Raw genomic sequence first — 13,740 nt, 5'->3', positions numbered from 1 at the left:
CGAGCGTTTTCATGAATTGAACCATGGTGATTATGGGGAATTTACTTCACAGTTAAATTTGGATAGAATATCGAGCTGCTGTAACAATCCTCTATTGCACATTTCTGTTTTTTGAGAAGGTTAAAGCACAGTACGAGTCCTCGCAGATACCAGATCGGATTGAAAGAGGCTTGTTGACCAAAATAAAACTATGTAAGAGTAGCTACACATGTCCTTTGGAGGTGTGCAAAAGAAAAACTGCTTTAAAAATATACACGTGGCCGGGTGAGGTATTGTTCAATACAACACCGGTTTAAAAAAACATAAATAGTGGTCTATGTATTTTTATTGAAGTACAGAACTTGCATTTAACGGTATTGTAATGCAATGCCATTAGCGAGACAGGGCAGAGTAACATTCAGATTTGAACTGTGGAAATATGCAGCCTCCATTATCCTGCTGTTGGGGGGAGGGAACTTGTTCATACTTGTGTATTGCTTTGATGCAGAAGCTCTTTATCTTTAGAATTTAGGATGGGGCAGAGGGTGGCATATTTTGAGCTCACAATATAAGGCTTGTGCCTCTGAAACTCTTCTGTTCCATGTAAGAGCGATGTTACTGAGAACAGAAGAAATTAGCTGGTGGCTAACATCTTCCCAGTGCTGCCAAAATATGACTCCTTTTCTGTTCTCTGCGCGGCCCCAGTCTCTAGCCAGCTATGGTGTATCAGGGTACCCCAGGTCTCAGCCTCTCCACATCGGTCTAGCTCGTCTGTGTAGTTGAGGACACAAGGAGCCCGTGAGAACATCAGGATGATGTTGGTTAAGCCCTCTGCAGCTTCATCTGTAACCTTGTATTCCAGGATTCGTTCTCCTACGCCGTGAGTGAGCCAAATACACAGTAACAGGAGGGCTACTAGGGTTAGTTCACTCCTTGTGTTTACTTTGGCTCTGCTGAGCCACACTCACACGCTGCTCCTTTGACAAACCAGTTTTTAAGATTAGCTCATATTTGCTAGAATTCAAAAAGTCACGTTTCCTCATATTTTTCTTCATATCTACAGCTGGGGTCTGATGTTTTCCACAGAAAATGAAAATGTAAGAGAAAGAAACAGCCCAGGAATCCCAATATGTTATTATTTATAATTCGTGTGTTTCTATAAATATTATATTAAGAATCCTTGACCTTTGTCGCATGCTGTTAGATGATGCCTTTATCTGATTTTACAAAGATTCTTCATAAAGACGATTTTCATCGTAGTGAAAAACTTATTTTTCCTTTCTGTGTTTTTGGACACTTTGCTGTAAAAATCACCCTCTCCTAATTGCCAATGTTTTGCTACCAAATTTTATGTGTTTTAAAAAAGAAACGTCCCTACTTTTCGTTCACACTAGTGGATATAAAAACCAAGGCGCACCAGGAACGAATAGAATCCTGTGTAAACCGAATGAATAATTTTGATCTCTGCTGTTCCTTTCGAAATGCGTTCATAGGAAAACAAAACTGGGATTTGAAGGTACTAGAATTTAAGATAAGCTTTTGTCTTAATCTGGGAAATTGCGAATGCTACATTTAAAAAAAATGCATCTACCTGTACACAAAGACATCCCTAGCGGTTCTTAAAACGCAGTGAATCACCAACTGGTTCGCCGAGAGATTCGGTCACTTGTGTAAATGAGATCATTACAAATTGTGCCCTCCATAACGGCCACGTAGAAGACTCAATCCGTTTTCCTCGTGTAGGGCTCACTACAATTTCCCTGTCACCTGCGGAATACCGCTCTGTTTAAAATGTGATTTTTGTGTAATATATTGAACTGCTTGATGCCGCTTTAACAGTCCTGAAGGATGAAACGTTTTGCTGTGGAGATAACGAGGCTGGATCCCCAGCGAGGCGGGTTTGGGGGTGGAGGGGGCTGTTTTACAGCAGCTCTGCGGGGAGGCAGCTGGCAGGTGCTGAGGGTTGATTAAACCCCAGATCAATGGTTTCAGGAGCTCAGCTGGCTCGCGTGTTCATCTTGCCGTCTCTTTGTCTGACTGGAGGAGGAGGAGGAGACCGGCGCGATTTCCCCCTGACGCCTTACTCGGGAGTTGATTTAGAAAGGAGTATCACTTGCCCTCAGCGATGAAAAGGATGTAACTTCCGTAATCTGAAATCTGCCGACCTAAAAAAAAAAAACCCACACTATTTTAGCCCGTTGAACAATTATAAAAACAGGATATACAGCTGGCCCGAGACTAAAAACAGGCAAATCAACTAAATATTAAAAAAATACACTACCAGTGTTTCCATCTCGTTTTCTCTGTATATATTTTATATATAAACAGTGATCTTTCCCAACGAACTACCGCTGAAACAATAGGGGAACTATTTGTTTGTATCCTGACTGATTTTGAGCTGTCCCTCTCCTGCTGTATGGGCAGACTGCGGTCTGTTCAAGGGCGCGTTTACACAATATCGTTGCCTAATACAATATTAAAGATTCCAGACCTCACCTTTGGTCTCCCTCTCCGGCACAAAATGAGCACATTCCAGATACAATTTAAAAATTCAGCGAAAAGTTTGGAAAAGCGCGTGTGATGGACACGACTGGGGCTGAAAGCCACCGAATTCATCTCCGCTTTCCCCCCTCGGGATAAACTCTAATCCTTTTATCATCACTTTACAACGCGGGTTTTTACAGAGATCGGGTGCCGACGTCTAGCATCGCCTGCAGCCTCAGCTGTGCAGCGCTGCTCATTAATTAGGACTTAATGGACTTCGAAGCCATTGGCCCATCTGATTTTCAGACAAGGGGAAATTACATTATGAAGTCGGGAATTCTCAACGCGCACTTTGCTTCCAGAGCGGTCTTTCCATCACTATTAACAAGAAGAACTGGGGTTAAACCCGACAAGAGGAATTGAACATAAACGTTAATCGGATTTAAAATTGGATATTTATTTGTTACAGCAGTTTTGACAGAATGGTACAAGGCATTAAAAGAGTTGATACCTTATCCACAATTGCACGTATTCGGGTGCATTTTGATCCTCCTGTATGACAACGTGCAAGTGCGTGTATCCATCATCAGTAACGCAAGGATTACGCGTCTACGATCAAATTCGACCGTTCTGTTTGTCACTGTATAAAGTTACATTGATAAAAATCTTATACAAATAAATATGATAAAAGGTGAAAAGTACACAGTTCACACACTTTAAATACTAAACTTTATATAAAAAGATTCACTTCATAAGAACATTAAAAAAATTCACAGTAGTGTTTTTCACATAACGGGGATTTCCACTTTATGTGATAAGATAATAGCAAATTACCTATAAGGATACACTAGCTCGATCGAGAGTATTCACAGTTTATGAAGATGCTTAATTCTGCAAACTGCATTTCAATCACAAATGTCAAACTCTTTAGCCTGCAACTCAGGCAGGAGCTTCACTGTCAAAGCAAAGTGTTTTTGAAATGGAAAAAAAAAAGAATAAAATCACTTGGTTATTTGACAAACCTACAAAACAACACACAGTTAACGCCCTTTCCCGGCAACACTAGAGTAAGCACTATGATTATAAGCGAATATACATTTTCCTAACTGGAATTGTGCCGATAGTGGAATTGAATGCAGTAGCTCCGAGTTTCACTGTAGAGAATATTTTCACCCTAAAAAGAGTTGGAACTGGAAGGTAGCGCTACTCTAGAAGGTCTTTTAAGGTCTACAAGCAACTTCTACGGCTGCGTTTTTTCCATAACTAAATGCGGATCGTGTAGTTCTTTCTAGAATGAAACCGGTAACCAATCATTGCTGAGGAGACGAGGTCTGGACCGCAGAGTCAGCGGCAAGTCCGGCTAGGGAACCGGTAGACCCTTGTTTGCTTTGAGAAGAATGGGCCCAAGCAAATTCCCATGAAGCCCTCGCACCTTTTTTCCTTTTCAATCCTTTAATTCTTCCTCGATTTGCATGTTGCAGTTAAGGGAAATTTTGAGGAACCATAAACTGCATAGGCTTAGATAAATGTGTTTTTTTTTTTGGGAGCGTCAGATGGCAATTCTTAAGAAACAGAATTCAGTGGATTATATCCATAGTCGGGGTTGTGTGAAAGCAAATGACTACATTTAGCCGGGGGGATTGAAATCCTTTCATTCCTTAATCAAAATGTGCATTCCTTAACGGAAGTTATTAACGGGAAATTAATAATGAAGCAAAATGTATTTCAAGCTCATGTCCCAACAAGACTACACAGGAGTTAGAAACGGAATGCGGACAACTTTGGGCAATTCCTAAGGCTGATGTAACAAACAAAATCGACAGAAAATACATTTTTGCATGAGCAAACCACTTGGAGAAACTGTTTCGGGTTTCCCTTCCAAAAGTATTGCCAAGGACGCTTGCAGCCCTCAAACTAAGACCCGAGTGGGATATGTTGTACTACGTAGCTTACGTTACCTCTTCTTCGTTGTACATTTAGGGTATTAGATACTGTATAGCAACAGCCCCATGCTACTCCTTCTACAGAGTTTTGTGGGTAAAAAAAAAAACAGATTCGAAAATAAAGATTAAAAAGCAACAAGACAGTTATCCATGGACCTGGAGCAATGCCAAAAAGATACAGTAAATAAAAAAAAATTTCAGTCAGCTCAGAGATGGGCAGATCAAGATTTTTAAAGATTCTCTGGAAAGATATATCCGCTTCAAAGGGTTTCTTCTGAAGATACGTCGCGTGTTATAGAAATGTGATGATTCTTGGAGATACCCGAGACAGGAAAGAAACTTTTGACTGAGTGAGGCCCTTCCAAGTTCCTGGTTGGAGGACTTCTTTCTTTCCCCGTCCGAAGAGGCGAACAGAGTCGGCCTTGCAGGTCAGAGAGTTCAGGTGCGCGGCGAGCTGGCCGCCGGGTGCAGAGGGCATGTGCGGCGGACAGGCTCAGCCCCGCCGCGGCCAGACTGAACGCAGCAGCAGCAGCAGAACAAGGGTCTTTCTGCCCGGCGGGGAGCGCAGTCAAGGCTTCCTGGCGACGTGCTGAGTGACGGTGACACAGCCGTGGTAACTTACACAGCGGGACATGGGTGGCTCCTCCGTCAGGTCCCCCGTCTTCGGACTGTAGGACCAGACCCGGTCGGTGCCGAACCCGTATTCGTTCCGCCCGCCCAGGATGTAAATCTTGGAGTCGCAGACCGTCAGACCGCAGCTCTCCTGATTCCAGAGGACAAGTGCAGTTGAAATAACCGTCCCCCTTTACACCAACACGAGCGGCAAAGACACCGCAGAACACCCCACCGCGTTGGAACAGGTCAAGGTTCGTCCGGCGCCGAAAGAAGCTTTCTTCAGGTCCGACATTAACAATCCTCAATCCCAAAGAAGGATCCACAGCCAAAACGTAGTATTTATTTTCCTTTCAGCACAGGATGAACCCTTACCCGTTCCTTTGCAGCCTACCCTTGCTGATGCAGCTGCCTGCTCAATAGAATTCCACTACACAGAACGCCTTAACTGCTTATGCATGGAGAGCAAAGTCTTTCTGAGCCGCCAGATCCTGCCAGATAGGCAGGGGAGACCCCGTAACATAAAAGTAAATCCACCTCAGATATTAAAAATAAATGACTTAAGTTTGAGTTAACGAACTTATAGCCAAAGATCTCTCATTCAAAAGTATCCTTTATATACTCTTAGAGAATACTTAGATATTTGTTTGCACACAGATGCCTACAAACAAGCCTTCACAGTTCCTGAAGGTACATTTATGCCTCCTTCAAAGAAGGAGGAACTTTTCTTCAGCTTTGGAGGAATATGCTTTGCAAGCCTAGCATTACTGTAAGTCACAAGGGCACCATAGTCTGTACTCTGAAAGACAAGCTCTTATGCCAACTGGGCACTGACTTTTATTTCCCTGTCCTGAAGATGGCCGGGTCACTTACCACTGGGCCAGGCAAGTCTACAACCTCACTCCAGGTGTTACTCATTGGGCTGTAGCTGTAGATCTTATCCATGAGACCTCCAACAACATAAATTATGTTCTCCAGCGTTGTGGCACAAATGCATCTCTGAGTGAAGGGACTAGGGGCCACATAACTCCACTGGTTTTCCACAGGATCATAGCACTGCACCTGCAGTGGAGTAAAACCAGATCTATACTGTGTACAGAACTGTAGTATTAAGTTTACAGGCACACACAATGCACACACCCACACAGAAAGCAGTTTGAGATCTTGAGATGGTCTAACAGAAAATCTTAAAATTATTCCCCAAATACCCCTCAGCACAAGTAGAGCAGCTTTTCTTTCACAATTGCCGAAATGAAAATGAATGTTTATCAAAAAATGTAGTCGCATTCTTAACAAGACTTTCTGTTAAAGTGAAACATGTCCTCATACTAGAGTTCTGCTATTTAGCAATCCAGTGTCACAGTGCCTTCCTGTCCTGTTCCACGGCAAGAACAGAAACAAACATCTCGGCTGGTCTTAAAACACAAAAGACGACAACTACACCATAAAGAAAAATAGGGCATTCCAAGTGTAAATACCAGTTCACAAAAATAATTCTTTAAGCATGTTACTTCTGCCCTGTTAACATCTGCAGACTTTGTGCCATTATTACATCTAAAATGATCGACAGATCAACTTGTATGAAAAATCAGTTCCATCAAAAATGATTGAAAAAGCAGCTTCAAACTTGGAATAAGGATTCCCTGCCCCACCCTGAAAAAGGGGCTTCATTTTAAATCAGAAACTATCCCTCAAATGTCAGAAAGCCTCTCGTCCTCAAGAGGGTTGCAACAAGCCAGACTATCCCCGAAGCACAAAGAGGAACCTGCAGCAGCAGGCAGCTTCTCTGCGAGAACAATCCATCGCAAGGCCATGCAAATCTGGAATCGCCAATTTTTTTTTTATCGGCATGGCTCAACCAGCTTTGCACAAAACAGAGTGGAGACTCTGGCATGTAAGAGACTTCCCTCACTCCCTATAAAATAGGCACTTGTTCATCAACCTGCCTTATACTGCAACGTACTTGGGCAACCGCTGCCTACAAAGAAAAGCTAAGGGTCCTGTCCAGCCCCAGCCCAGTAATCAGCAGCAGACGTGCAAGAACAACTGGGGAATCCTGGTTACAGTCTGCTAATGTCACTGTCTGGGCTCAGGCCAGCAGCACCTGGACTATACGGCTCGTCTCAATCTCCTGAAAAGGCGTCTGTACTTGTTGAGCAAGGCCGGGGGGCCGCGGCACGTTCGTTTTGGCAAGACAAGAGGGACATCGCGTCCGTTTCCACGCCGGACGTAGGACCTGCAGGCTGGCTAACTGCGTTGCTCTTCCGCAACGTTTTGAAGGCCCAGGGGAGAAGCGACACACGCCTGACTTGCCTGGTTTGTGTTGGCGTCGTCGCTCACGGCACCTCCGATGACATACAGCTTCCCGGCACAGGCTGCGAGGGCAGCAGAGCTCACTGGTCTCAGCAGAGGAGCCATGGGCTTCCACTGGTTATCGAAGGACCTGTAGCACTCCACTGTGGGCAGTCTTTCCGATCCATTAAACCCACCAACCGCGTAGATCTGCAATGAATAACGGGCAATAGCGATGCGTGGGTCTGCTTTTTTTTTTTGAACCCGCACCCAACCCGACCTGAAACATTTTTTTTTTTAACCCAAGCCCGCCGGACCCTTTGGTAAACCCCCACTCGCGCGCGGGTGTGAGTCAACCCATGCATCACTACCAGGCAAGCTCGTGTTAGTGTTCGCATTCAGTTAAGCCCGTCTGGACACTAGAAAGACTCATCCGCAAGGATCAATAGCTTCTTTACAATCCATGCTGAAAAGAGAAGAAAAGAAACAATGTTTCAGCTGTGGCGCCTTCTTCCCAACACCCAAAGAAGGCTCCACAACTGAAACATCGTTCTTCTCTTTTCAGCACGGAATTAAACTTTACTTGTTCCTTGTTCCGGCCTATGCATGCCGATGCAGCTCCCCACCTGAACTACTTCTTTATAATCCATACTTTATGGAGTTAAGGAGCTGTCGTACGTCCCTGTAGTACCTATAGTTTATCAATAACATGTTAGGTTCTTGGGAATTCTCAGTTGTTTCAGCTTGCATTGTGGGTTTCCATTTTTAATAACTGCAGTAGTTTAAGTAACATGAATTCCTGCAGCAAACGACCTCCACAAAGGGAAAAGGAAGTTGTGTCAGTAATCTTCCCCAAGACTAAATATAGCAGTAAGGAATGAGCTGTTTATTTTTGTTTCTGCTATCTTTCCATTTAATATATGCTTTGAAAAAAGATGTGCCAATCAAAATGTCAAAAACGTCCCAACATGTTAAATTGTCCAACTTTCAACAGCACAGAAACCCCACGTTGGTAAACAGCCAGCGAGGAACCCTACTATTATTTGATACTTGAAATGAAAAGCTTAAGTCTTCTGTGCAGATGGCTCAAAGCTCAGTCAAAAGGCCAGTGACATTTTGCTGCAGTGATTTACTGCTGTCGTGTTGACGCTTTGCTTCACTGGCTTTTGCAGAACAAATCCAGTGAACTCACAAATTATCTGAAGTTACACCACTGAAGGTTGAATTATTTTTGAAAATAGACCACACTAGTGTGCAAACAAGAAAAAAAAGTGTAGCTCTTCCACGTTTCAAATACACTGTACTAGATTTTAAAATTCACGCTTCTCCCCCGCCCCCCCACTCAGACAACCTTGGGCAGAACTTACCCTCCCATCTAGTGCAGTCATCTTGTGTCGCCACCTGCCCTTGTTCAGAGAGGCAACACGCACCCAGGTGTCCAGCTGAGAGATGTACCTCCACACATCACAGCTGTTCAACTGCCCACCTGAACAAGGAACAAAAGCAGACATTCTCATTGGCTTAATTCGTAGATGGCAACTACAGATCATGTAGACAGAGTACAAAATTGACTATTTACCTTGTTGTTATCACTCAACAGCATGCATTTCTCATTTCAACTTTTCCATTTACATTTTCAGAGACAATCAGACCACACGGGAATGTGCAACGGACTGTTGGTGCACAAGGCAATGGATGTTGTAAAAAAAATATTTATGTGTAAAAAGCCTTTCAACGGGCTATCCTCTTAGCAATCCATTTAAAATTGATTCAGGTTGCGACCTCTACAGCTCTTTTTTTGCATGTGGTAGTTTAATATCGATTTAAATGTAATCATTATGGATATACATAGGAAAGTTTTGCCCACAGATACTTTGATATTTATAAATTACATACGTTCTTTACACTTAATTAAAAAAAAATCAGAAGGGTTCCTGCTTTTCAAAGAAACAGGTCCTAAATATTTCAAAATGATATTTGAGTGCTTTTAAAAAAGACAGATCAGCAAAATATTCTTTCTTCTTTGAGTAATGCGTTTTTTCTCATCTTTAAGCTTGGATAAAAACAGGCTATGTTGGATATTTGTTAATATGGTTATTTAATTAAAACTAAACTAAAAATAAGGAATAAGACATAAAACCGGTTTTCTATCTACGTATGGAAAACCTTTAAATAGATCACATTTTTTTTCCTTTCAATAAATATCTTAAATAGAAATACAGCCTGAAATGAAAAAAAGCTTTTGCTTGACTTTTGAAACTGTTCTCTTCAAAAGAAGGGAAGTGATTTATACTGCACATATTAATTTGAGAAGTAAGGGAGACTTGAATATTCAGTCAACATTTTGTATCATGAAAAACAACAATTCAGCGAAAATGGCAACAATGACTTGTATTTGGCTGGTATATGCAACACCATCAAGAAGATTGACTTGTAACCTAAAAAAAAACATCATAAAAAGTTCAAATTCAGGTGAATTTTGTAAGGTATGCTTTACCGTACCACAGTATGTAGAAACAGCAACATACATGCATAAAGCACGTTAGAGTTTTTTCTCAAGTAACCTAAATCGAGTACAAAGCTTTTCAAATAGCCAAGTTGTCATCCTCTCCAAGAAAACTCACAGATGCAACTCCAGTACATCAACGGATTGCGTTTCACATGAACACGCATTGTATTCTCCAAAATAATGCATTCTGGGAATTACGTTAATATCAGTTTGGCTCCGTCACCATTGTTGTTGTTGTTCCCCTTGTTTTAGTCTGGGGAACCCACATGATGATATGAAACCAGTTGAAGTACAAAGGATGTGGCAGGACTCCAGCTGGGTTAATACCACAGTCACCAAGGGGCAGGTTGAAAAGATATGAATAGGCACACACGCTGCCGTTTTTATGTCTGTACTTGTCTAACAGGTGGGTGATGGATAACTTTAACTGAAGAAAACTTTCGCAAACTACCAGCACTGTAAAAAAACAAGCACAGACAAATAAAGACAACCGTTTGTCTTTCAAACAATTACTGTATGAACAAATGCAGCCAGCGATATTTGCGAGTAGCAGGCACCTTCAAATCCGATAGTCGCTGGAAAGAGAACACTGATCCTCTACTTTTGAAAAGTGGTGCATACCTGATACATAGATGTCATTCTGAAGGGAGCAGGCAGCAAATTCGGACTTTGAGTATCCTGGAATGGAAGCAGCCAGAATCCACTCTTTCGTGTGAGGGTTGAGCTTCTCGGTAAACGATAGCCTGGAGTATCCATTTTTATCACAGCCTCCGATCACCACTATCACCTCGGTTCTCCCCGACGACCTGCAGGGGGCGAGCCGGAGCGAGAGCGAGGGTGACTGCACAGCCCGGCCTAGCCCGAGCCGGGTGTTCATGCCATCACAGGTTTCTTCAGTTAACAAAACGGGGAACTTCTGCACGGGCCACAGGCTGCACTTCCATACGCATTTTATAGCCCCATGATCGTCTGCACGTGACCAAAGGCTGACTGTATACATCAGAAATCCCTCTTGGACATGAAATACATTTTCAGAGGTGATCAGACCACACGGGAAAGAGAAACTGAGTGTAGGTGTAAAAGGCAATGCATGTGGTAAGAAATAAAATCATATCCATGACTAAAAAGACTCTTTGCTGGGCTATCCTCTTAGCAATACATTTAAAATGAATTCAGATTGTGGCCTCTACAGCCCTCATTTTGTCTACAAAGTGGTTTCACGTAGAACATTGTGGATATATAGGAAAGCATTGCACTCAAATGTTTTGATATTTATACATGAGATGAATTGTTTTGTGACTTTTACACTTAAACAGCAAACAATCTAGAAGGGTCTCCTTTTTAAAAATACTGGTCTTAAACCTATCAAAATCCTGTTAGAAGGTTTTCTGAAAGGCAAGCCTATTCCCTGCAATAGCTTTTTGAGGAACGATTTCTATTTGCCGTACATTTGCAATTATTATTATTAGTATTTGCACAAACAGGTATTTGGAAAACCGACTATCGTGGGTGACTTCTACACAGTGTTCCAGTATGCTTAACGTCTATTGTGCTATTGCATTAATACTTTATGAGAATGCGTTTGCTACAATAGTATTTCCATCTGTGCAGAGTGCCAGCTGTGGCTTTGCACCAAAACCCACACGCTAAGTGAATGCCACTCTTCTTTTCGAAAACTGGTGTGTCCGTTTAGCTATATATTTTTTTAAACAAGGTTAAGCAAAGGGAAGTGGGCATGGAGTTATTGTACCTCCTGGGCTGGGTCCGTGCAGAGTTGACCTCGTTTCCAAACACGTGGTATCTCCTGGCCTCCTGGAGCAAGGGCCGGCACTCCTTGCAGTCCTGGAGGAGGTCATCCGTCTCCACGGTGTTGACGAAGAAGACGGGATCCACCAGGGGCAGCCGGACGAGCTCCAGCAGCTCCCTCGCCGCTCCCTTCCTCCCGCTGGGGTCGTGGTGAACCCACTTCAGCACGGCCTCCACCAGGACCTCCTCCCTCTCCACCAGCAGCTGCTCGCTGGACAGGAGCTCCACGATCTGCTCCTTGGGGAGCCGGAGGAACTCCTCGTGCTTGTAGACCTCCACGAAGTCCTGGAAGACCAGCTTCTGGCACTTCTCGGCCAGGGGGCGGATGAAGAAGGAGCTGGCGAAGTTCATGATGCCCAGGCAGTTGGAGTGGTCCACCTGCGTCTCGAGGAACTTGACGCAGGCCTTACTGAGCACGGAGATCCCCAGCAGGTCGGCCGCCTTGAAGATGTCCTCCACGTTGTCCTCGTGGACATCCACCTTGCCCTCGTACATGAAGTTCAGCAGCGTCTCCATGGTGGCCGGGGAGATGTCGTGCAGCACCACCAGGGACTGGCAGCTCTCCCGCAGCTGGCTGTGGAACATGGTGCGGAAATAGAGGCTGCTGGCCGACAGCGTGGCCCTGTGGCAGGGGAACTCGTGCCCCCCGACCTGCAGCACCACGTCGGTGAAGGTGCCGCTGTGCCGGTACGCGTTGAGGATCTGCAGGATCTGCTCGGCGTGGCAGGACCCGGAGCAGAAGTCCGTCTCCTTCCTCTGCTCCGCCTGAGCCTCGCTCTTGTTCCCGAAACCCATCCTCGGGGCGTCTCTGTGGATCGGACGTCAGGCGAGCCCACCACACAAGGATCTCAGAGCTGCAGCCCGATCCTGCGTCTGACCTACACAAAGTCACACACACCATGGCACTAACCTGATTTTCCTTCCCGAGCACGCTGAGGCGTTGCTGCACAAATAAACTGTTTCGCGCCGTTCACAAAAATACAGATTCTTTTAATCAGCTATTGAAAATAGGTCAGTATTGACTTGGTTACTGAACGGACACTGAAGCAACTTCAATGTTGAAATTATAGCTCTTCCCTTTAGTTCTCAGTACACTGTGTATAGCCTCTCTCGTAAACTCTACACCACACGCGATACTGTTTCTCTTCCTAGTCCCCCTAAACCACTATTACTACGGAGAGTGTTCCCCCTACATGGCCAATATGAGAAGGCTCCGGAGAACCCAAAAAAAAACACAGGGGAGAGGTATTGTCGCCGCCAACCACATTTTCACTCTGAAGAATACAGACTATCCTTTTGACAAAACACGCTACAGGAAAATGAAACGCGAGCTTAAGAAATTAAGGCACACACGGACCTTATTCCATAAATGAATTGATTCAACGCGTTCAGCGGAGCTCTCTGCAGGCGACAGAGACGGATGCGGCTCATGTTTTGCGATAACACACTAGGAGCGATTCTATTGTGTCACTAATCGCACAGAGATTTCGCTCTGTTCGCATCCTTTTCTCTTGGCGTGTGCAGCTGACGATTGAGAGCACAATTAATTAAAAACAGGATTGCTGCATAACATACATATATATTGCCATTTGTGAAGAGAGGTAGTCGAAATTCTTTTGTTTAAAATACGTCCGTTCTAAAAGGACAAATGTCGTTATTCTGATGCATTTCTGATAAGTGGACATTTTTTCTGAATGATTAAGAAGCTAGTTAGAATGTGCTTCCAATATTTTAGCTATCAATTTGTTATTTTTGTCCACGTCGACAAGTGTTCGAACAAAAGCGTCAAACGGGGGGGGAATAAAACCCCATCAAATTCTGCACCTTACCTGATATCGATGAACACCTGCCGGTTCACTTGCGACCGCGTAAAAGAAATATGCAAATAAAACAAACTTAAAAAAAAAGGGTTCCAGTAAGCCGGTGTGCTTAAGTCAAAGTTTTCGAGGAGAACGGAGTATCCTGCAGACAGGATTGTTGACGAAAAGCTTTATAGGAGAAACTGAAGTAGGCGAGTCCTTCCAGAACCAAAAATACTGTTCCTAGGAAAAGCTCACCGCCTGACCCCCCCGACTCCGCAGCCTGGGTTTTGCGGGGCGGGGCGATTAAAGGGCA

General features: G+C 43.9%; 1 protein-coding gene across 1 annotated transcript; it reads right to left on the bottom strand.

Annotated features, from left to right (window-relative positions):
- Positions 1 to 2,899: 2,899 nt before the first annotated feature.
- Positions 2,900 to 13,708, bottom strand: klhl35 (kelch-like family member 35). The gene is made up of 7 exons (XM_088638894.1): positions 13,455 to 13,708; positions 11,570 to 12,503; positions 10,441 to 10,625; positions 8,678 to 8,796; positions 7,332 to 7,520; positions 5,892 to 6,080; positions 2,900 to 5,169 (listed from the first exon to the last, which is right to left on the bottom strand). The coding sequence occupies exons 2-7, from the start codon at positions 12,418 to 12,420 to the stop codon at positions 4,975 to 4,977; spliced, it is 1,728 nt and encodes a 575-aa protein (XP_088495020.1). The 5' UTR covers positions 12,421 to 12,503; positions 13,455 to 13,708; the 3' UTR covers positions 2,900 to 4,974.
- Between the last annotated feature and the right edge of the window lie 32 nt (positions 13,709 to 13,740).

The sequence above is a fragment of the Lepisosteus platostomus genome, chromosome 7, assembly GCF_059453375.1.
Source record: "Lepisosteus platostomus isolate fLepPlt1 chromosome 7, fLepPlt1.hap1, whole genome shotgun sequence".
Classification (NCBI taxonomy): Eukaryota; Metazoa; Chordata; class Actinopteri; order Semionotiformes; family Lepisosteidae; genus Lepisosteus; species Lepisosteus platostomus.
Note: the sequence above shows the minus strand (reverse complement) of the source record. Positions and strands in the feature narration are given on the sequence as shown.

Bases quoted from the DNA above. Each gene is read 5' to 3' on its own strand.
- klhl35 (XM_088638894.1), bottom strand. From the start codon at position 12,420: ATGGGTTTCGGGAACAAGAGCGAGGCTCAGGCGGAGCAGAGGAAGGAG. The intron at 7,521-8,677 runs GTAAGTTCTGCC...TATTCATTGCAG, and splicing joins TGACTGCACTAGATGGGAGG to ATCTACGCGGTTGGTGGGTT. The intron at 6,081-7,331 runs GCAAGTCAGGCG...ACTCCACTGCAG, and splicing joins ACGACGCCAACACAAACCAG to GTGCAGTGCTATGATCCTGT.